This window comes from Salvelinus fontinalis, chromosome 22 (genome assembly GCF_029448725.1).
Source record: "Salvelinus fontinalis isolate EN_2023a chromosome 22, ASM2944872v1, whole genome shotgun sequence".
In the NCBI taxonomy this organism is placed as follows: Eukaryota; Metazoa; Chordata; class Actinopteri; order Salmoniformes; family Salmonidae; genus Salvelinus; species Salvelinus fontinalis.
The window spans coordinates 11482620-11504767 of record NC_074686.1 but is presented as its reverse complement, the minus strand read 5'-3'; the positions used below and the strand labels follow the sequence as shown (position 1 = coordinate 11504767).

General features: G+C 43.6%; 1 protein-coding gene across 1 annotated transcript in view; it reads left to right on the top strand.

Annotated features, from left to right (window-relative positions):
• Positions 1-22148, top strand: part of LOC129819802 (phosphatidylinositol 4-kinase beta-like) — a 29425-nt gene that overhangs the window by 3228 nt on the left and 4049 nt on the right. Inside the window, exons 2-8 of the mRNA XM_055876402.1 lie at positions 4823-6159; positions 19020-19247; positions 19433-19666; positions 19788-19897; positions 21467-21571; positions 21746-21869; positions 21989-22102. Coding sequence (XP_055732377.1) covers positions 4837-6159; positions 19020-19247; positions 19433-19666; positions 19788-19897; positions 21467-21571; positions 21746-21869; positions 21989-22102 — 2238 coding nt within the window. The 5' untranslated portion in view covers positions 4823-4836. The remainder of the gene's footprint in view (positions 1-4822; positions 6160-19019; positions 19248-19432; positions 19667-19787; positions 19898-21466; positions 21572-21745; positions 21870-21988; positions 22103-22148) is intronic.

The window sequence follows — 22148 nt, the reverse complement described above, 5'->3', positions numbered from 1 at the left end:
CTGTAATGTAACAATGTGGAAAAAGTCAAGGGGTCTGAATACTTTCGAATGCACTGTATATGGACAAGCTGCCTTCTGGAGATGTGTGTTGGAGGGTCTTTGTTGATTTGACGACACAACCACACATTCCAACTCTAAAAGAGCATGATAGATCATTCTGTTTATTCAATGTACGTATTCTAAAAGCTGGGGGATGTTCTTGGTGAAGTCATAATGTGAGAGATCGTGATTTGAACCAGTGCCAGATTACTCACTCCCCCGCTATAGCAGAGAAACTTTACCGTCTGTGCTGTGATGGAAAGACTGAAGTGTGCAACTGATCCTGCTGATCACAGTTTCGGAGAGCGAGCGAGACGCCAATCAGTGTTATTCCGCCTGAGTAGCTCATTGTGCCACTACCTCATTAAATAATACATCGGGAGAGGGGAGAGGTAGAGCTTTGTGCGTTTGATATTCCACCCCACTGACACACTGACTGCCCTTCCTGTTGTTTTCACTGTCCAGTAGCCGCTCTATAGAAATTAAATCGGAAAACAAATTAGAGATGGAAATGCAGGCTGATATCTCCTGTCACACCTGCTGGAAATGCCTTCACTTGTGGTAGTGACATTTTAGAGTATATGTACATTTTCATTTAAGTCATTTAGCAGACGCTCTTATCCAGAGCGCCTTACAAATTGGAAAGTTAATACATATTCATCCTGGTCCCCCCGTGGGAATTGAACCCTGGTCCTCCCGTGGGAATTGAACCCACAACCCTGGCGTTGCAAGCGCCATGCTCTACCAACTGAGCCACACGGGCTCAGTTGGTCGAGCTTGTGTATGTTATTGGGTCAGTGGAAGGGTCATTTACCAGCAAGTTTTTATATGCTGTTTGTTTAAGGGGTGATAATTCTGTGTACAGCTCTAGATTTCTGATAACCGAGGGTCGGAGTTCAGGAGGGAAAGACGGCAAATGGGCTCCTGCTGCTACATCGCTGGTTGGTCAGTCCAATTAGGTCAGATGTCGTTAGTGTTTGGAGTGAGAGATTTTTCACCATTGATCTAATTTGTAACAGTGAAATGCAAACATTTTAGGGAACATCCCGCATTTCACTCCAACCTTTACCACCCAACCACAACAATGATAAAGGCCATTCAGGCCGGCACACAGTGACTATTTGTGCACAACACGTTAAGTGGCCACATTTAAATAAGCTTGAAGGCCAGGCTGTACTGCCATGGTCTGTCCTGCAAATATCTCAAGCTCAGTTGGCAGTTGTCATATTTTCCTTAAAAGAGATGGAGATGCCAGCACGAATACTCTCAATTATCAAGTGCACATTTGCCTCAAACCCTTGGTCTGGTAAATAACCTTCTCACTGCCTTAATTAACTATGTCAAGTTCTCTCACACACACACACAGACTTGATGCCATAAAGGGAAAAGTTGTTGGCTCTGTTCGTGCCTGTGCTGTATGACTTGCTCTGTGGAGCAGCAGCTGTGTGGAGGAAGAGAGGTGGCAGACGCCCACCCCTACAGCCTCCAAAACCCCACACCTGGAAGCCATCGTCCCACCCCTGCCTGACAGGGCCCCGGTGGGCCTGGAGGAGCCGGCATGGGATCATTACGTCAGTCATCTGTGTTTTATTAATCGTGACCGTGCATCATCTGGGTTTTGTTTTACAGTTGGCTGAGTTTGTAAACATTACAACCACTCAGAGCCTCGTCAGAGTGCTAATCATTTTTTTTCAATTGCTGAAAACATTTACTTCCTGAAATTCCACCTAAAGAATTTCTGATAGTGTCAACTGGCGTATCGGTAATGAAATCGGAACATCAAGCACATCCCACAAGAATGAGTCATGTTCTAGGTTACAGCTTGTAAAGTCAGTTAAACATTTATCTGAATAAATATTAGGTAGGCCTATCCCATGTCTCTTAGCCATTTAAAACATTTTAAGAGCTTTCCTTGCTATAATAACATTTGTGGTTACACACTGACTTCCATTGATATCAGTTCTTTGGGCACGTGTCACCATTAATTGATACTCTAGGCCTTTATGCAAGGGAAAGTTAATCTCCATTGTGTGCTAATCTCAGATCAGCTTCTTAAACAACATTTGTGGGGTTGATTAATTAGGCTTGGCCTAGACTATACCTTTGACTCTTTAAGCTGTGGTAATAGGAACAGGCTTAGCGTAATGGCACAATGTGTTTTTGGGGCCTGGAATGGGTGTCAGAAGCAGCAGATCAGAATATTGTATCGTGGTCTGTTTTAATGTGTAGGCTAAACACACACTGAGAGGGAAGTAGATTACTTGTGTGTTTTTTGTTCTCTCAAAGTTGAGGCTGGAATGGCAATGTGTATTCTACAAACTGTTCAGCATCAGTGCCCGATTCTCTGACACAGCAGGGACGGGACCTCTCCACAACATAATCAGATCTAGTGACGGTCAGAGGATCAGGATGTCTTACAAAGTGAACTGTACCTTAGAGTGAGCAAAAGGCCACATGCTCAATCTTAATAGGTCCACAACCCAATGAAACCTATGAGAGCTACAGCATATGCTCATTTTAATAGGTGTAGGAACCTGAGCCATATGCTGTTTGTATTGGTAAGCCTAGGTCTTCAGTGACTGCCTTTTAAATAAAACAATTATAGAGCGCAATACACATGTGTAGTTAGGGCTACATGCTTTCAATGAGGATTGTTCACCTGAAAGAGCTAGCTAAGCTACGCAACATGCATTCTAAAAGGGACTCGGAGGTAGATGACTCCAAATGCCTTTTGAAAGTAGGCGCCATTCTTATTCTAAAAAGTGAAACATGCTTCAAGTCTACTTGATCAAACCTTTAATCCAACCGACAATCTACTCCAGAGGTTTGGGTGATTGTGGATGTCAGAGGTCCACTTTCAGTTGGTGACGTGAACATTTACGAAACCTTAAAGGTACTGATAAAGGCAAACATGCAGGGCTGTATCTTCTATTTCACTGTTGCTCAAGCCTGTGGTATTCATAGGGGACTATCGCGCACATGTAATTTAAAGCCCTGTCGCTGACTGCATGCCGAAACCTGTTGAATGACACGCATGTGATAGATTCCCATGAAACCAGTTTTAACCATGGCAGTAGCAAATTCAGTTAGAAAACCAAGATGCCTAGTTTATGGCACTTTGCCTTATTTTAAACACATTTTACATTTTCGTCTGATTTTTTTTGTATGCTTCACCCCCAAGTTCACATTACCGAAATCTGTCTAAAAGGCCTGATGGTTTCTTTCTGGAAATATGTTTACTTTGGTCCCTCAAGTGGTTCTCATGCTTTAATAGCCCCCCCCTTGAATCCCCCAAAATACTTGCCTATTAGCTAGTTTTTAAAGGCGAAACCTTAGTTTTAGTAGAGAAATTATATGGAAAGTGCCAATCTCCCTGTTTGCTGAAAATGAGCAGCATTTTGTCATGACATTTCTATACATGAATGATGGACACACAATGAATGTGAAATCTTGAGCTATCAAAGATTTTGATTCATCTCGTCCCCTTCGAGCAATGAGGGGAATCTGCCTGGTTATGTAACGCTCTAATCCTTTCCCTCTCAGAGGGAATTGGAATTGGCCTCAAGCACATCTGTGAGGCTTGTGTCATTGGCTCAGACTCGTTCTAGGAAATCTTGGGAGTGCAGCTGCGTGGAGTACTGTGTTTGTCACATCTTTGGACTTGGTTATGGCAAGAGTGTGATCATGGATGTCTGGAGAACCGACCTTGTGACCCAGTAGATCTTATGCTGATTGCAAATGCAAGCTTTGTGACTTGATTTTGGTAAATCTACTGGAATAGATTAAAATGTTTAATACTTGGTTATGGAGGGAGGCACCCGTCTTATAGTGAACAAAAATATAAACGCAACATGTAAAGCGTTGGTTTCATGAGCTGAAATAAAAGATCCCAGTATTTTTTCCCAGTATACGCTAAAAAAGCTTATTTCTCTCATTTTGTGCACAAATTTGGTTACATCACTGTTAGTGAGCATTTCTCCTTTGCCAAGATAATCCACCCACCTGACAGGTGTGGCATATCAAGAAACTGATTAAACAGAATGATCATTACACAGGTGCACCTTGTGCTGGGGACAAAAGGCAACTAAAATGTGCAGTTTTGTCAACACAATGCCACAGATGTCTCAAGTTGAGGGAGCGTGCAATTGGCATGCTGACTGCAGGAATGTCCACCAGAGATGTTGCCAGAGAATTTTATGTTCATATCTCTAGTATAAGCCGCTTCCAATGTTGTTTTTAGAGAATTTGTCAGTACGTCCAACCGGCTTCACAACCACAGACCACATGTAACCATGCCAGCCCAGGACCTCCACATCCGGCTTCTTCACCTGTGGGATTGTCTGAGGGAAGGGGTGGGGGGAGTGCTGAGGCATTTGTAATAAAGCCCTTTTGTGGTGAAAAACGAATTCTGATTGGCTGGGCCTGGCTCCCCAGTGGGTGGGCCTATGCCCTCCCAGGCCCACCTATGACTGTACCCCTTTTCAGTCATGTGAAATCCATAGATTAGTGCCTGCTGAATTTATTTCAATTGATGACTTCCTTTTTATATGAATTGTAACAGTAAAATTGTTGGAAATGTTGTGTTTTTTAAATATTTTTGTTCAGTATATAGTCCAGATAGTAGTTTGCAGTTAAATATTTAATTTAAAAAAAAATGAATGTATGACTTCAAGAGCTAGCCTAAAGCATAACTTCAATCTGTCTGATGTTATGAATACACGCTAGTTTTTCCCTGTCTGTACACTGGTCTCTCGATTCACTGACTTCTCTCTCCTTCTCCCAGGTTCAACTGCCACCATGGCTGAAATGGAAGTGGCTATCTCCCCTGTCCAGATCGAGACACTTCACCTCAGCCCCTCGCTGTCCTCCACCTCTACATTTTCCTGCCCTTCCTCACCTGGATCCTCTTCTTCCTCATCCTCCTGCTCGGACTGCTCCTCGGACTGCCCCAACCAGCACCAGTCCTCCTCCAGTCCCAGAAGCTCCAGCCCCAGTGGCTGTAGCAGCGGCAGCGATGGCATGCGGGGCTGCAGCCCTCCTTTGGACATCATATCTGAGGACGCTATAGAGCTGGACCTGGTCATTGACCCTGAAGTGGCCCTGAAGGCTTGCCAGGAGGTCCTGCAGAATGTCAAACTCCTGAAGGTTGAGGAAGAACCAGAATTGTTGGAAAAGTGCAGCCCGCATAGGCGGCTGCCCAATGGAACAGTATACTTGGAGCCTTTCGACACGGGTTCGATTAAAGAGGAGGAAGAACAGCATGATCCTCTACAACTAATAACGCTACCATGCCCTCTGTCACAACAAGCTTGTGACACAGGTTCCATTAAAGAGGAGGAAGAGAGTGATGCTCTTCGACATATTCCCTGTGACACCGGTTCGATTAAAGAGGAGGATGAAGAGGAGGAAGAAAAGCGTGATCCTCCCCGACAAATTATTCCGACATGCCCTCAGTCGCAACAACAGAATGGCGACCAGTCCTCCGCAGCAGCCAAGCAGTCCTTGCTTTTACGGTTATTTGAGTCTAAGCTCTTCGACGTCTCCATGGCCATCTCCTACCTGTACAAGTCCAAAGAGCCCGGCGTCCAGGCCTACATTGGCAACCGCCTCTTCAGCTTCTCGGACGACGACGTGGACTTCCACCTGCCCCAGCTGCTCAACATGTACGTCCACATGGACGAGGATATGGGCGACGCCATCCGGCCCTACGTGGTGCACCGCTGCCGCCAGAGCATTGCCTTCTCCCTGCAGACGGCATGGCTGCTCGGCGCCTACTCCTCGGACATGCACATCTCTACCCAGCGCCACTCGCGCGGCACCAAGCTGCGCAAGCTAATCCTCTCAGACGAACTAAAGCCCCACTCAGCTTCTAAAGGTGTGGATCCAGCTGGTGCTGCAGCCGCCAGCCCTGGGCTGCGGGACGGTGCTCGGATTCACCAGCGGCACGCCGTGGAGCCGTCCCCGGCTCCCGACAGCCAAATCATCCCCGCCAATGCCTACCTCTCGCCTTCCAAGCGGACACACCAGCGTTCTAAGTCAGACGCCACGCATTGCACGAGCCTGGCGACTAGCCTCAAGAGAACAGCCAGCAACCCCAAGGTGGAAAGGGGCTACGATGAGGTGAGGGCCTTAACACTCACCACTCTTTTTGTATGACAAAAAGATGTTATCTGAGTTGGAGAGTATAGAAGATGTTAATTTTAATCATGTCTTCAATAGGCCTGTTGCCTACATGTTCTTTGTTAATAGTCACTATAGATGATCGAGCAGAGTAAACCCTGTGTGGATTTTAGTTGAGGAATCTGAGCCCCTACTCTGCTTACCAAGTTTTTCTCCATCTGTGTGTCAGTAGTAAATGTGTGTCCAACATAACACTGGGATCCAGCAAGTAAAATTTTGTTAAACTACACTGGATCGTGGCAGATCAGCAAGACTTTTATTCGCAGGTGCAGCGTTTGCTTGCGACTTACAGCATTGTCTTCCATGCCTCACAATAATATTACTTGTGGAAAAACTGTTCTGTCAAAATGAAACATTCTTTGGGACACAGGCTTACACATTTTGGATCTTCAGGAGCACTATTCCAGCTCTTTCTATGGTCTAGCCAGACTACCCTCAGTCTAACTAATAAAGAAGGGGGTGGGGTTAGGTAGCATCTGTCCCACATCTCCAGAGTTCCCTCCCTATTGTTTTGGATGTGCAGTCTACTCCCTCTTCTTTTTGGCTGGACTTCTCAGCCAGATTGCTCTGCAGCTGGTGTCAGAGGTCGGAGTGAGTTTGAGTCCCTCCCGAATGGAGCGCTTGTTGTAAAAATGGGTCACTTTCTATTGTTGCTGATATTCGACTGTTTACCAGATGCTATTGTGAGTATGTTTGTGTGTTGAGGAAGGATTTGTCAGTGTTGACCAGGGATATTGGCCTTGTGGTAAACCACATGAAAGCCATGCCTCTTGGTTGGAAGAGATACTATCAAATAGTGTGGTTTCCTTGTGAGTGCACAGGGAAAGAATGTCAGGGATAGTGTTTATCTGCTTCCCCTTTCTGGCCTTTCTGTCTCGCTTAACTGTCTGAACTGAAATCTGGCTTGCAGCCTTCTTCCATCTCATCAGGGGATCAGTTATTTTATGAGAAAGACGGAACAATGTCCTGAACCAGAGCAGAGAGATGGTCACACTCCCTCTCCTCTCGTTTTATATATTTTACTCTCCTCTCACTTCCACCCCTTCTTTTAAATGTTTTTTTATATACTTTCTGGGCAAGTGGACTCTCCCAGACATCTTGCTGAGTTATGAATTTCTCCCTACTTCCAATGTTCCCTCTTACCTCTAGTCTCTCTTGCTCTGCTGCCTTTTTTCATTGTTTTTTTGTTCCTGTTTTTGTCATCCTTTTTTAATATCCCCTAACCCGCCCTCTCAGCTAATAGTCTTTCCTTCTTTCACTGTCCCTCACTCTGTTTTCCTCCTCTCCCTTCACCAGTTGTGCCTGCATCAAACCTCCCCGCTGGGATTTTGGGTGCTCAGGGATCCATGTCGGTGCTCTGTGAAGACTCCTGTAGAGCAGGTGGAGCCCAATAACGATCCACAGAACACAACCAACACCACAAAGGAGTTCAAGGGCGCATCACTCTATTGACTCTGGTCTTTAGGATGTATGAGCAAAGACGGGCAGAAACTGCATCTCCAATAGAAATCCCTGTCGTGCTGAACTGTGCTTGTGCAGGCCGTCAAATCAAAGGCACTCCTTCGATATAACATTTTTGATGAAATTAAAAATGTGTCAGTCTCACTTTCACAAGGTTATAGTAATGACAGTTTGCGCTACTTAAGACATTGGCTCGAATCTATGTTTTGCGTTTGAGAAAATTAATAATTAAGGATACATTTTTTTACTTCTCCCATTGACTTGCCAAACCCCGGTCTGCTTCGCAAGCGTTCCCGGAGTCTCGCAGTGTTGCGCCTCTGGGTTTAGAAACGGATCACTAGTTGGATGGCAAACAGTCCATTTTGCTTTGATAAATACTGTACTGATAGTCCTTATTGATGAGGCTTCACTTGCCATCTTGTTAGTCTTGAGCTGTGTTCAAATACTCATGCTAACCGCACTATTTGTGACAAAATGAGTATGTAGTACGCTTATTGGTCATAGGAGGAATATAGTTAGTATGCCAAAAGTTCCCGGATGTCGTACTAAAATTGCCAAAATTTGAAGTATACAAGCAGTGGTCCATAATGCAATTCTCTAGAAAATGGGCGTAGCTTTACAACAATTTCAGATGAGAAGAAAATGGCGGAAAATATACAGTAAAAGTACGACGAGAGCGGATACATTTTCTGCTTTTAAGAAAATGTTGAGCAATGTAATAAGCTTGAAACTATGTCTAAAGACTGTTCACACCCTGTGGAAGACATAGGAAAAGGAATCTGGTTGATATCCCTTTGGAGGAATGGAGGAAAGGCAGGCAATGGAACAGGGATTTTTAAAAATAAGAGGCACTTCCGGGTTTGATTTCCTCAGGTTCTCGCCTGCAAAATCAGTTCTGTTATACTCACAGACAATATTTTGACAGTTTTGGAAACTTTAGAGTGTTTTCTATCCTAATCTGTCAATTATATACATATTCTAGCATCTGGGCCTGAGAAATAGGCAGCTTACATTGGGAACGTTATTTTTCAAAACATAAAAATACTGCCCTCTAGCTTCAAGAGGTAAAAGAAGGATTTTTAAGCCCTGAGACAATTGAGACACGGATTATGTGTGTCATTCACAGGGTGAATGGGCAAGACAAGATTTAAGTGCCTTCGACCGGGGTATGGTAGTAGGTGCCAGGCACACCGGTTTGTGTCAAGAACTGCAACACTGCTGGGTTTTTCCACACTCAACAGTTTACTGTGTGTATCAGGAATGGTCCACCACCCAAAAGACATCCAGCTAACTTGACAAATCTGGGAAGCATTGGCCTCAACATGGGCCAGCATACCTTTTTGACACCTTGTAGAGTCCATGCACTGACGAATTCAAATCAAATGTATTCATAAAGCCCTTTTTACATCAGTCGATGTCACAAAGTGCTATACAGAAACCCAGCATGAAACCCCAAACGGCAAGCAATGCAGATGAATTGAGGCTGTTCTGAAGACAAACATGGGGGGTGCAACTCAATATTAGGGAGGTTTTGTACACTCAGGGTATGTCCACCATTTTGAGCCATGCTTTAATGTGAGTGGGACGCCCCCGCAGTGCAGTTTGAGTGGGTGTTGCATAACGGTGCTTTTGTTTACAGTCTGGGCTTAGCTGTCAGTGTCCAGCATGCCCCCTCTGCCTCACTACTTCCCTCTTCCTGTACCCCCTGTGTAGTCTTGGCAACAAAGCTGCTGGCCTGGGGCACTGTTTGATTCGGATAGCTCTTTTATTTTATTTTTCCGGAGTGGTATTAAATGTAAAATACATTAGAAGTTTAACTATAGATGCAGCTGTCGCTTTACACAAATGATTGTAGGTTATAATATATGTGTATATATATATGTGTGTGTGTGTGTGTGTATATGTATATATATATATACACACACACACACACGTACCAGTCAAAAGTTTGGACACCTACTCATTCCAGGTTTTCTTTATTTTTACTCTTTACTACATTGTAGAATAATAGTGAAGACATCAAAACTATGAAATGGAATCATGTAATCTAAATATATTTGAGATTCTTCAAAGTAGCCACACTTTGCCTTGACAGTTTTGTACACTTTTGGCATTCTCTCAACCAGCTTCATGAGGTAGTCACCTGGAATGCATTTCAATTAACAGGTGTGCCTCAAGTTCATTTGTGGAATTTCTTTCCTTCTTGATGCTTTTGAGCCTATCAGCTGTGTTGTGACATGGTAAGGGTGGTATACAGAAGATAGCCCTATTTGGTTAAAGCACAAGTCCATATTATGGCAAGAACCGCTCAAATAAGCGAAGCGAAATGGCAGTCCATCATTACTTTAAGACATGAAGGTCAGTCAATCAGGAAAATTTCAAGAATTTTGAAAGTTTCTTCAAATGCAGTTGCAAAAACATAAAGCGCTATGATGAAACTGGCTCTCATGAGGACCGCCACAGGAAACAAAGACCTAGAGTTACCTCTGCTGCAGAAGATAACTTCATTAGTTACCAGCCTCAGAAATCGGCAATTAACTGCACCTCAGAGTTAAAGTAACACACATCTCAACATCAACTGTTCAGAGGAGACTGAGTGAGCAGGCCTTCATGGTCGAATTGCTGAAAAGAAACCACTACTAAAGGACACCAATAAGAATAAAAGACTTGCTTGGGCCAAGAAACATGAGCAATGGACATTAGATCAGTGGAAATCTGTCCTTTTGGTCTGATGAGTCCAAATTTGAGATTTTTGGTTCCAACCGCCGTATCTTTGTGAGACGCAGAACAGAAGATCTCTGCATGTGTGGTTCCCACCGTGAAGAATGGAGGTGGTGGTGGTGTAGGGGTGCTTTGCTGGTGACACTGTCTGTGATTTATTTAGATTTCAAGGCACACTTAACCAGCATTGCTACCACTGCATTCTGCAGCGATACGCCATCCCATCTGGTTTGTGCTTAGTGGGATTATTTGTTTTTCAACAGGACAATGACCCAACACACCTCCAGGGTGTGTAAGAGCTATTTGACCTAGAAGGAGAGTGATGGAGTGCTGCAACAGATGACCTAGCCTCCACAATAATTTTTTTAAATCACCCGACCTCAACCCAATTGAGATGGTTTGGGATGAGTTGGACTGCAGAGTGAAGGAAAAGCAGCCAACAAGTGCTCAGCATATGCGGGAACTCCTTCAAGACTGTTGGAAAAGCATTCCAGGTGAAGCTGTTTGAGAGAATGCCAAGAGTGTGCGAAGCTGTCATCAAGGCAAAGGGTGGCTACTTTGAAGAGTATAAAATACATTTTGATTAGTTTAACTTTTTTTGGTTACTACATTATTCCATATTTGTTATTTCATAGTGTTGATGTCTTCACTGTTATTCTACAATATAGTAAAAATGAAACCCTTTCTTAATGAGTAGGTGTGTCCTAACTTTTGACTGGTACTGTACATAACTTTCCGAATGCACTGTTTCAGACCCCTTGACTTTTTCCACGTTTTTGTTACGTTACATCCTTAATCTAAAATTGATTAAGTAAATGTTTTTCCTGATCAATCTACATACAATGCCCCATAAAGACAAAGCGAATACAGATTTTTTTAAATATTAGCAAATGTATTAAAAATAAAGACATTTACTCTGACAGAGTTCCTCTGTGGAGATGAGAGAACTTTCCAGAAGGAGCGCTCCACCAATCAGGCCTTTTTTTTTTTTTTCTTTCTAAAAAAAAAAAATGATCCCCTTTTCTCCCCAATTTTCGTGGTATCCAATCGCTAGTAATTACTATCTTGTCTCATCGCTACAACTCCCGTACGGGCTCGGGAGAGACGAAGGTCGAAAGCCACGCGTCCTCCGAAGCACAACCCAACCAAGCTGCACTGCTTCTTAACACAGCTCGCCTCCAACCCGGAAGCCAGCCGCACCAATATGTCGGAGGAAACACCGTGCACCTGGCCCCCTTGGTTAGCGCGCACTGCGTCCGGCCCGCCACAGGAGTCGCTGGAGCGCGATGAGACAAGGATATCCCTACCGGCCAAACCCTCCCTAACCCGGACGACGCTAGACCAATTGTGCGTCGCCCCATGGACCTCCCGGTCGCGGCCGGCTGCGACAGAGCCTGGGCGCGAACCCAGAGACTCTGGTGGCGCAGCTAGCACTGCGATGCAGTGCCCTAGACCACTGCGCCACCCGGGAGGCTCAATCAGGCCTTTATGGTAGAGTGGACAGACGGAAGCCACTCCTCAGTAAAAGTTACATGACAGCCCACTTGGAGTTTGCCAAAAGGCACCTAAAGACTCGCAGACCATGAGAAACAAGATTCTCTGGTCTGATGAAACCAAGATTAAACTCTTTGGCCTGAATACCAAGCGTCTGGAGGAAACCTGGCACCATCCCTACGGTGAACCATGGTTGCAGTATCATGCTGTAGGGATGTTTCAGCGGCAGGGACTGCGCGAATAGACAGGATCGAGGGGAAAGATTAACTGAGCAAAGTACAGAGAGATCCTTGATGAAAACCTGCTCCAGAGCACTCAGGACCTGACTGGGGCAAAGGTTCACCTTCCAACAGGACAACGACCCTAAGCACACAGCCAAGACAATGCAGGAGTGGCTTTGGGACAAGTCTCAATGTCCTTGAGTGACCCAGCCAGAGCCCGAAATTGAACTCGATCGAACATCTCTGAAGAGACCTGAAAATAGCTGTGCAGTGACGCTCCCCATCTAACCTGACAGAGCTTGAGAGGATCTGCAGAGACAAATGGGAGAAACTCCCCAAATACAGGTGTGCCAAGCTTGTAGCGTCTTAGCCAAGAAGACTCTAGGCTGTAATCACTGCCAAAGGTGCTTCAATAAAGTACCAAGTAAAGAGTCTGAATACTTATGTTAATGTGATATTTCAGCATTATTTTTTTTAAATAAATGTGCAAACATTTATACAAACCTGTTTTTGCTTTGCCATCATTGGGTATTATATGTAGATTGAGGGGAAATAAACAATTTGAATCAATTTTAGAATAAGGCTGTAATGTAACAAAATTGGGGGGAATGTTAAGGGGTCTAAATACTTTCCGAATGCGCTGTGTGTGTGTACAAGTTTGGACACCACCTCATTCAAGGGTTTTTCTTTATTTTACTATTTTTCTACATTGTAGAATAATAGTGAAGACATCAAAACTATGAAATAACAGATGGAATCATGTGGTAACCAAAAATTGTTAAACAAATCTAAATATATTTGCGTTTCTTCAAAGTAGCTACCAATGGCACACTTCCTCAAAACCTCCCCTTTTATTGTCCCCAGCACAAGGTGCACCTGTGTAATGATCATGCTGTTTAATCAGCTTCTTGATATGCCACACCTGTCAGGTGGATGGGTTATCTTGGCAATGGAGAAATGTTCACTAACAGGGATGTGAACACGTTTGTGCACATTTTTGAGAATCTTTTTGTGCGTATGAAACATTTCTGCGTTTTTTTTTATTTCAGCGTATGAAATATGGCACCAGCACTTTACGTGTTGCGTTTATTTTTGTTCAGTGTAGTTGGATTGGTTGCATTAAATAGACATTTTGGTGGCAGACATGCTTCAACATTGATTTATTTGACTGCTGTAAAATCAGTTGTACATTTTTAGACTGACTTCCTTATGAGAGAAACTAGTACAGAGAAGCTATGTGTTGTCACCAGGGTAGCTCTGCCTTACGCAATGGTATTCTTACACGTGGCCATGTGTTCAACAATCACCTGGACTACAGGTGCAAAGGACGTCTGCTCTACTGCTGACGTCCATGCATATAGATAATGTATTTCTGCCGCACCTTGTGTTCTGCAGGTAACCAAGCCTCCCTGTCAACTCTATCCCCAAGTCATCAGCAAGGTGTACTTTGGTTACAGGTCTATTGGGTGAGCAGTTACTGACTGTACAGGTACATTCCGGAAGGTATCATACGACTAATTGCTCATTTAGGCTAAACTCCTGAAATGCATCGCATTGTAGAGAAAAAGCATTATCTTTTGTGTCATTAAGCACTGAAAACAATCAGCATGACATTTTTCAGTTCTTTAAAATGTGTCTGCAGTTGCGATCAAAATATTTTGGCACCCTTGCACTTTGCAAGGGTGCAGAATGTTCTGTTTCTCTTTTCAAAATAGATTGAATTACTATTTCTACTTTGTAGCACCTGCAACTTACCAGAGGTGAGAAGTTAGTAACTGAGAATCACCTGCCTCCAAACACATTTGAAGTGAAAAATCGCCATTTCATTAAAATGTACTTTCTTGGTTCTGTGCATAGGTGCCAATATATTTGACCCCAACTGTAGAACAACAATGAATAGGACTGTGAAGGTCATACTTTTGGATGACGGTTATTGGTTGGTCAAATCACTTGGTCAGCCAACAATTTTGTATTTCATTTTTGTTCATTTTTCTCGTTTGACTGCATGTGCTGGTGCTGCAGGGAGGGGGGTGTTGCTAGAACATCTTGCTTGTTTCAGCAAGCAGCAACAAAGTTTCATGATGCGTCAGGCTGTCCCGTCTTCAGTCAGCTGTTTGTTTCATATCAAATCCAGCTTTATTTATACAGCACATTTCAGATATGGCTTGCAACGCAATGTGTTTTACATACAATAAATAAAAGCTTAAATATATTTACTACACAACAAATTCAATAAAAATAAAATGAGAGAATGCCAAGTGTGCAAAGGGTGGCTACTTTGAAGAATCAAAGTATTAGTTTAACACTTTTTTTGTTGTTGGTTACTACATGATTCCATATGTGTGTTTTGATGTATTTACTATTCTATAATGTAGAAAATAGTTTAAAAAATAAACCCTGGAATGAGTAGGTGTGTCAACTTTGAATGTATGCGAAGTTGCTCTCTCAGAATATCATAATGTACCTGACTTTCTCCATTTCTGCTCTACCTTTCTGCAATTTCTCTTTAATTTAGCTTCCTCACTCATCCAATGAGCTCTCTGTTTGGTGTGGCCTCTTTCAGCTATGGCATCAATGGTTGCTCTTAATTTGCTATTAAAGTGATCAACTAAATCATCATGAGGAAGGCAGAATAAGTGGTGGAGTATTGTTCATACACTCAGTCTGTAGCAACTTCAGCTTCAGGAAAGCGTTTCTTAATAATGCGTTAGGTATTACACTGCTATGGGCAACAAGTAAAAAATGCACTGTGGTGATCAGATAAATCAACATCCACAAGAGATGATATGTCAATATAAAGCCCCTTGGTAAAAACCAGTCCAGAGTATGGCTGCGGTTATGGGTGGGCCCAGTAACATGTTGAATAAAGTCCATAGAGCTCAACAGATTAATAAATTCAATGGCCTTGGAGTCGGTCTCTTTGTCAATATGAATATTAAAATTGCCCACCTCAATGATTTTATCATAGTTCTCAAGGACAATAGTTCAGATAAATCAGGTAAGATAGTGGGGCAGTGCTTTGGTGGCCTATACAGGGTTAGGGCCAGCACTGGTGGCTGACGTTTTAAACAGAATAGCATGAAGCTCAGAAGACCTAAAGTTGCCAAAAGGAAATGTCCTTACATCTGAGAGCGTTAGTAAAAATAGAGGCTGTCCCTCCTTTTCCCTTTTCTGAGAATCAAAGGCTATAGTACTGAGGAGGCTTCAATAGGAGCGGCACTACAGTCTGATTACAGCCATGTTTCAGTGAGAAACATGCAATCAACTTTGCTCAGTAATGAGGTCATTCACGAGGGAGGTTTTACTTGTGATTGCTCTAACATTTTTTTAAAGTGCCATATTCAATGAGTGTGGGCAACTCTGTCCCTGGGGCATCTGCCTTGAGGTAACCAATGGAATAACAACCAAATTATTAACTTTACAACCACTAGAAGGTGAAATTAAAGGGACATACTGTAAATTAGGTTACTAACAATAACCATAGTTCCATTTCTACAGGAGTTTATAAGATTTCCAAGTCCTCTTTTGCTTATTCTGACAGGGAGAAATGGAGCACTACCAGACCCTGTCCATCAGTCTCTAAAACAGTTTGCAGTGTTGCTGGAAATGATCCTGGAACCCCTGCTGTTAGGGTGAATCCCGTCTCCTTTTTAAAAAAGTGCTGGTTGGTCCCACAGCAAATCGAAGTTGTCACAAAAAGAGACATTTTGTCATTGCAACATCTCTTCAGGTACTCGTTCAGGGCAAAGAGTCGGGTGAAACATTCCAAGCCCCTTCGGTAGCACGGGAGGGGGCTAGAGATAATTATTCTCTTCCCTGTGCTAGCGAGGGTGTTTTTTAAACGGCTATGCTGTTTGATAGCTGGAACGGATCTTCTCTGACATGAAGGGTGGCCATACTGCCTCCCCTATCTCCTATGCCTTGTGAGTGTCCAGCCACGGAGTTGACCTTAACATCTGTCTATTGGATTGTGACATATCAATGCTGCCCAACTCATTGACAGCTTTGCTATAGGTGGCATTTAGAACTGACATTCGGTTTGCCTGGGTTACAGCAAGGTCGGTGTACTTAGAAAGCAAGTTATCCTTTTCTCGCAGCCAAGCTAACAGACAGAAAATCACTTCCTTAAACTGCTTGATGATGGTGCATTTCGGACAGACAAATCCCTGCCCATTTTCCAGTCACACCTTGATTGTGTGAAAAACATCTCTCGCCTGACGCAACTGTGCCCAGCCGTGGATAAAAACACAGGTGGGCTAGCACTGCCAGCGTTAGCCTGCTCCTTTTTCATGATGGCTAACTGCTACTTAACAGGAATCCAGAACACGTTTTGGGAAGTGTTACCCAGACACTATTTATTTGGAACACTAATTATTGTGCCTTGTTAAGCACTGGTCCAGAACCTGTTTTTGTTTTTTTTCTATTTCAAATGGGGACATCAGATCCCAGTAACACTCAGGGACCCTTCCTCAATTGACCGTCCTGTCCACTCTGGAAGTGATGTTCAGGAAGTCATGACGTTTGGTCATGGTCCAGAAAAAGACACTTCACAGGAAAGGCGTTTGATATTTGACTACAGAAGTAGAACACAAAGGAAGCCATTTGGTTTGCTTGTCAACACAAAAAGACCTAAGGAAATGCAATGAAACACAGGTTCCTCATCCTGGAAAATCTGTAGTTTTGAATAGGCCTAACCAATGTTACCTTGGCTCTGTTTCAATGTCCACACCAACCAGCATATACTACCTAGTGTATGTATTGGGCATGATTTCTTTGTAGTACACTAATATGGACTTTGGCATGTAGTGCAACGGTCTCTCAACCCCTTGGGTTGTTTTCCCTCTAATTGGATAACTTGCTTCAGGTTTTCCCCCAACAAAACATTTGAGGAGACACCGCTAAATGTAAAGTCTCCTGATGTAGCCTGTACTGAATGAGAGGATAGTATGAGAAGATTTTGAATGGAAAGCTCCAGTGTCACATGCAAGGTCAGTCATAATTACACATTTTACTTGGTAGTTCTAAGCAACAATCATGCCAATCTGGTGGTAGTTCATGTGGCAAAAATAGGCCTACCTGGTATTTTAAGCTAGACTCAGCGATATGACGTAGATGCAGAAAGTAAACAGCATAGTGGGTCAATTTCCGCAACATCTAAGCACATTAAAGCGCGAGGCTCAACTTCTCCACGGTTTTGGTCGCCTGGCTACCACGATATAACTGTGAGAGCGAAGTCTTGCCTCTCGCTCATCTCAATATCTGTGGTGCTGCTCTTGGCAACATCATTTTGCTGAGTGCCCCTTTAACTAAGAAAGCTTTTTTTTTTTTTTTTTGTGTTATGTATCTTAACAAAAAAATGTAACTGTCCCATATGTTAGACTGCTTGATTCATTGTTTCCATAAAACTAAAAATGAAGTAACTATTTTTTAAATAGTAACCTTTTGATTGAGATGTTATCTAATTCCAAAGTAGCCATAAAGTGGAATTGACAGCATTTTAGCAACATGAAATCTTAAACAAATCTGTTCATTTACACCCTCCCAGGAACAATGACACTTTTAAAAACATTTTCTGACATAAAGCACTTATATGGTTAGTTTCATGTTTCCATTCATTCTTAGACTGTTTGGGAATTACGTAGAGTAAGGCATTTATGAAAATTCTATAGCAATATAGAATTTGTGTGTTTGGACAGTTAATAGACACTGCAGTAAATTAAACCTAATAGACACCTGTCTTGTCCAGGACCGGAGTAAATGCAGACCGGTGCGCCAAAGCCAATCGAAGCTACAGTAGACCTTTACATAAAGGTGGGGGGACCCCAGGAAACCCTGATCCAGTGCATTCGTGACTATTACTGACACGGTCATATTGCGGGTGTAGTGCATTCGTAAATTCATCAGTTATTCTGCGCTCTGGGACATATACGAACTAGGAGTGGATGGCATATCTCTTGCGTTCGCAACTTCACTCTGACTAACTGGATAACAGTCGTTCTAGTTCTTGCTAGCTAACCAAATGACACATGCATCTGTGTGCAGCCACTGTTTTTGTTCAAAATATTGAGTCATTGAAACAGTGCATCCCGAATGGCGGCACCAAACAATGTACCTGGTCAGCTGTGATTTACAACCTGATTGCAAGAAATGCATTGGTTAAATTATATTCATCATGCATTGAATTGCATCCATCTATTCTGCCAACAATGTCTTAGAGTACAATCATGGAATGTTGATTCAAATATAACCTATTTTTAAAACCTCTTTATGAAGTTGGTTTTGTAGCATAAACTGGGAATTTTATATTTTTTTACTGATATGATTGTCTGTCTGTTTCATATCTGCAAAGTAGCTAAAACGCTGTTTGTTCGACTTTAATGGTGGACTGTAGAACAAAGGACTTCCTAGATTTGTACTTTGACCTACTGTAATTGTATTGAACATTGTTCGTACTGAAGATATTAAGATATTGGACACCATAAGTGGTGACTAAACATTCCAAAGGCCCCAGAGCTTGTTTGGCATATACGTTTCTCTCAACGCTCTCATTTTAACCAATATGATACTGACACCTGGTGCTAGTATGTGGTACTGCATCGGGTTGACATCAATTCTCCATTATCTGCTTGTTTCTCCCTGTGGCCATGTATTCTTAGTCTTATACCTCTCTTGGTTTTCTTTTTTCTGATTCTGCTCCTAAAACATCCCTCTTTCATTTCTCATCATACCATCTTTGTCCTTCCCTCCTTTCTCAGCCTCTTATTTGAGTAGTCATTGAAGGAAGGACCTGGGAAAAGTTGTGCCTCTTGTCATTTGCTGTAACTCGCTGTACATTTCTTCAAAACACAAAAAGACATGTCTTTGATCTAGATTCTAACCTTTCTCCTCCTTCCTCCTCTGTAGCCGCTGCGTCTGACGCCGCAGAGGGAGTTCATCAAGTCTCTGATGGGCATCGGCAAGCGGCTGGCCACGCTGCCCACCAAGGAGCAGAAGACCAAGCAGCTCACCTCAGAGCTGTTAGTGCTCAATCACAAGCTGCCCGCCCGCGTCTGGCTGCCCACTGCAGCCTTTGATCACCACGTGGTGCGCGTGCCCCACACACAGGCCGTGGTGCTCAACTCCAAAGACAAGGTGACCAGAAGGCCTAGAAGTTTAAAACTTTTTTAGTTATTTCCTGAGGTGCCTGGAGTTTAAATGGAGTGGGCCCCAATGCTCTAACTGGTTAAATGTATGTTTTAAAAATAAAATAAAATAGCTCTAGAATTCCATTCCCTAAGTATGACCTCTGACCTCCTTCATTCTCCCCTTCCTCTCAGGCCCCGTACATCATCTATGTGGAGGTGCTGGAGTGCGAGAGCTTTGAGACGTCCGCCATTCCCGTGCGCATTCCTGAGACGCGCATCCGCAGCGCCCGTTCTGCGGACAACCTCCTCCCAGAGTGCGTTGGCATCACAGCCGAGCAGCGCGCCGGCAGCTTCTCCACCGTGCCCAACTACGACAACGACGACGAGGCCTGGGCCGTGGACGACATCGGCGAGCTGCAAGTGGAGGTAGGTACCTGTGAGGAACCACATGGTGGCACCATGTAACTTTCCATCACATTTTGATGACAAGGGTGTAGGAGTGAATCAGATTTGAATGTACTAGAACCCTGGGGTCCTATGGTTCCAGCTCCCAGAAGGCCACACCAGTAGCAGTGACAACATCTCCCAGTTCTCTGTGGACAGCATCACCAGCACGGAGAGCAAGGAGCCCATCTTCATCGCCGCCGGTGACATTAGGTACAGGGGTCACTGTCAGCTAGAATTGCTCTGCTAACTTGTAGTTTTTCTTTCAAGACTTGCTTGACTTGGGATGAAAGAGGAGCTGTCTTTTTTTCAAGTCAGTCCATTAGATTAGTTCACCGAAATTCCCAAATGACATTATGTTATAGAGACTTCTGATTATTCACTGTTAATAGTTCATATGCTTTTTGACCGATGGAATTTCATGACTTTTCCAGGACTTCCCATTACTTTTTAACCAAATTTCCATGCCCAATAATTGGCGGCGTCGCTGTAGCCTACATGGGAAAAAGTCAGCATAAATGTGGCATTGACACTAGAAGGCTGCTGGTCTCTGATCCCATGTAGACCTATCTCCTACCGTTGTGCCGTTGATCAAGGCACTTGACCTCTCCCCTCAAAGTAAAATAACTGCACTGTAAGGCTACTGTATAAAACGCATTTGATCAACCCTCCATCTGGGGAGATACTGGCTGTTCAGGCTTTTGATCCAGCCCTGAAACACACCTGAGTCTGCCTAACAAGGTCCTGTTGAGCAGCTGATGTTTAGGCTACAATGTGGTGTGTTAGAGCAGGGCTTGAATAAAAGCCTGCACACCCAGAAGCGCTCTTGGAGGACGGTTGAACACCCTTGATATCAAATATTGCAACGTTACAACCAAATACTTTAGTCTTGTTAGAATTATTCCCTCATTAAAATGGATAATGTAGGCTACTTCAAAGCAAGATAGCTAACTAACACATGTTTATCTATAACCTTAAGGCTAAAATATTTGTGTTTCCAGGGAGGTATTTGTCAATTAGGCTATTCTTAACGTCAGAATTACATAGCCTACTGTTTAATAGAGGGGAATCGCAGCTTTTAAATAACGGTGGTAGATTTATTTCTCGACGTTGGTGGTGGAAGGCTACGAGTCAACAACATTTTTTTTTGCTATAGGCCTTCGCATTAACTAGCGAAGTAGCTTGGCTAATTATGTTTTGAATTGGCTATTTCGTTAGTCTATCCTTATTTTATAGGCTAACTTCTGCTGAAATGTCTCTTTCCTTGGTCAATGGCCCACTTCCACACACAAAGATGATCCACAGCGCACATATACGCGCTGAACGGTAGGCATAATTCTGATCAGGGCTGATATGTAATGATTTCCTGGATTTATGACCATAAGAACCCTCATTTGACAACTTGGAACATTGCATCCTGGCGTTCAGGCTGGCACATTCTCAAACTAACAGTCTACTGGCGGCACACATACACCGGATTCAGAGACTAGTGTCAAATAAGCTTGAACAAATAGGAATCAGGATATGAAAGCACACTCTCCATTACTATTCAATGCCGATCCTCCACTTTGATCAAACGTTTTTTTTTTTTGCCGCTTCTGTGTGATTTGCTGCTTTTTTTTGCCACTTTGTTTTCTAAAGGAGACGACAGTTCCCCAAAAATTTGAGGATCCGGTATGGCGCTCCGGCCCAAGTCCAAGCAATGCCTGTTATAGTTTCATGTATTTGGGTCCATCGCTATGGTCTGGATAGAGGTTTTACAACAGCATGTTTCTTTCTTAGGCGACGTCTGTCAGAGAACCTGGCCCACACCCCCACCACGTTCCGGAAAGATCCGGAGGACCCGTCCGCTGTGGCGCTCAAGGAGCCCTGGCAGGAGAAAGTCAGGTGGGTGATTGGCACACAGAATGAATAGAAGGGACACACATGGATGGGCGTACACAATCCCACCTGACGATACATGTCTATCCCACTTACTGCAGCGAAGAACAGCACCTTGTGGCGTAGTCAAGTAATTTGCTGTGTCTCACTATTTCCTCCCGCGGTCTCTCCATCCCTCAGGCGGATAAGGGAGGGCTCCCCCTACGGTCACCTGCCAAACTGGCGGCTGCTGTCGGTCATCGTGAAGTGTGGGGACGACCTGAGGCAGGAGCTACTGGCTTTCCAGGTGCTCAGCCAGCTACAGGTACGTGACCCTCCACGGTAGAGTCCCATTCCACAGAAATGCTCTTAATAATAATAATAATAATAATAATGTATTATTAGCATTCACCTGCTAATGCTCCACTTCTCCCCCTTCTCCAGTCCATCTGGGAGCAGGAGCGTGTCCCCCTGTGGATCAAGCCCTATAAAATCCTGGTGATGTCATCGGACAGCGGGATGATTGAGCCCGTGCTGAACGCTGTCTCTCTGCACCAGGTGAGCACATTTAAAAAAAAAAAATGAAATGTAAAAAAATGAAATG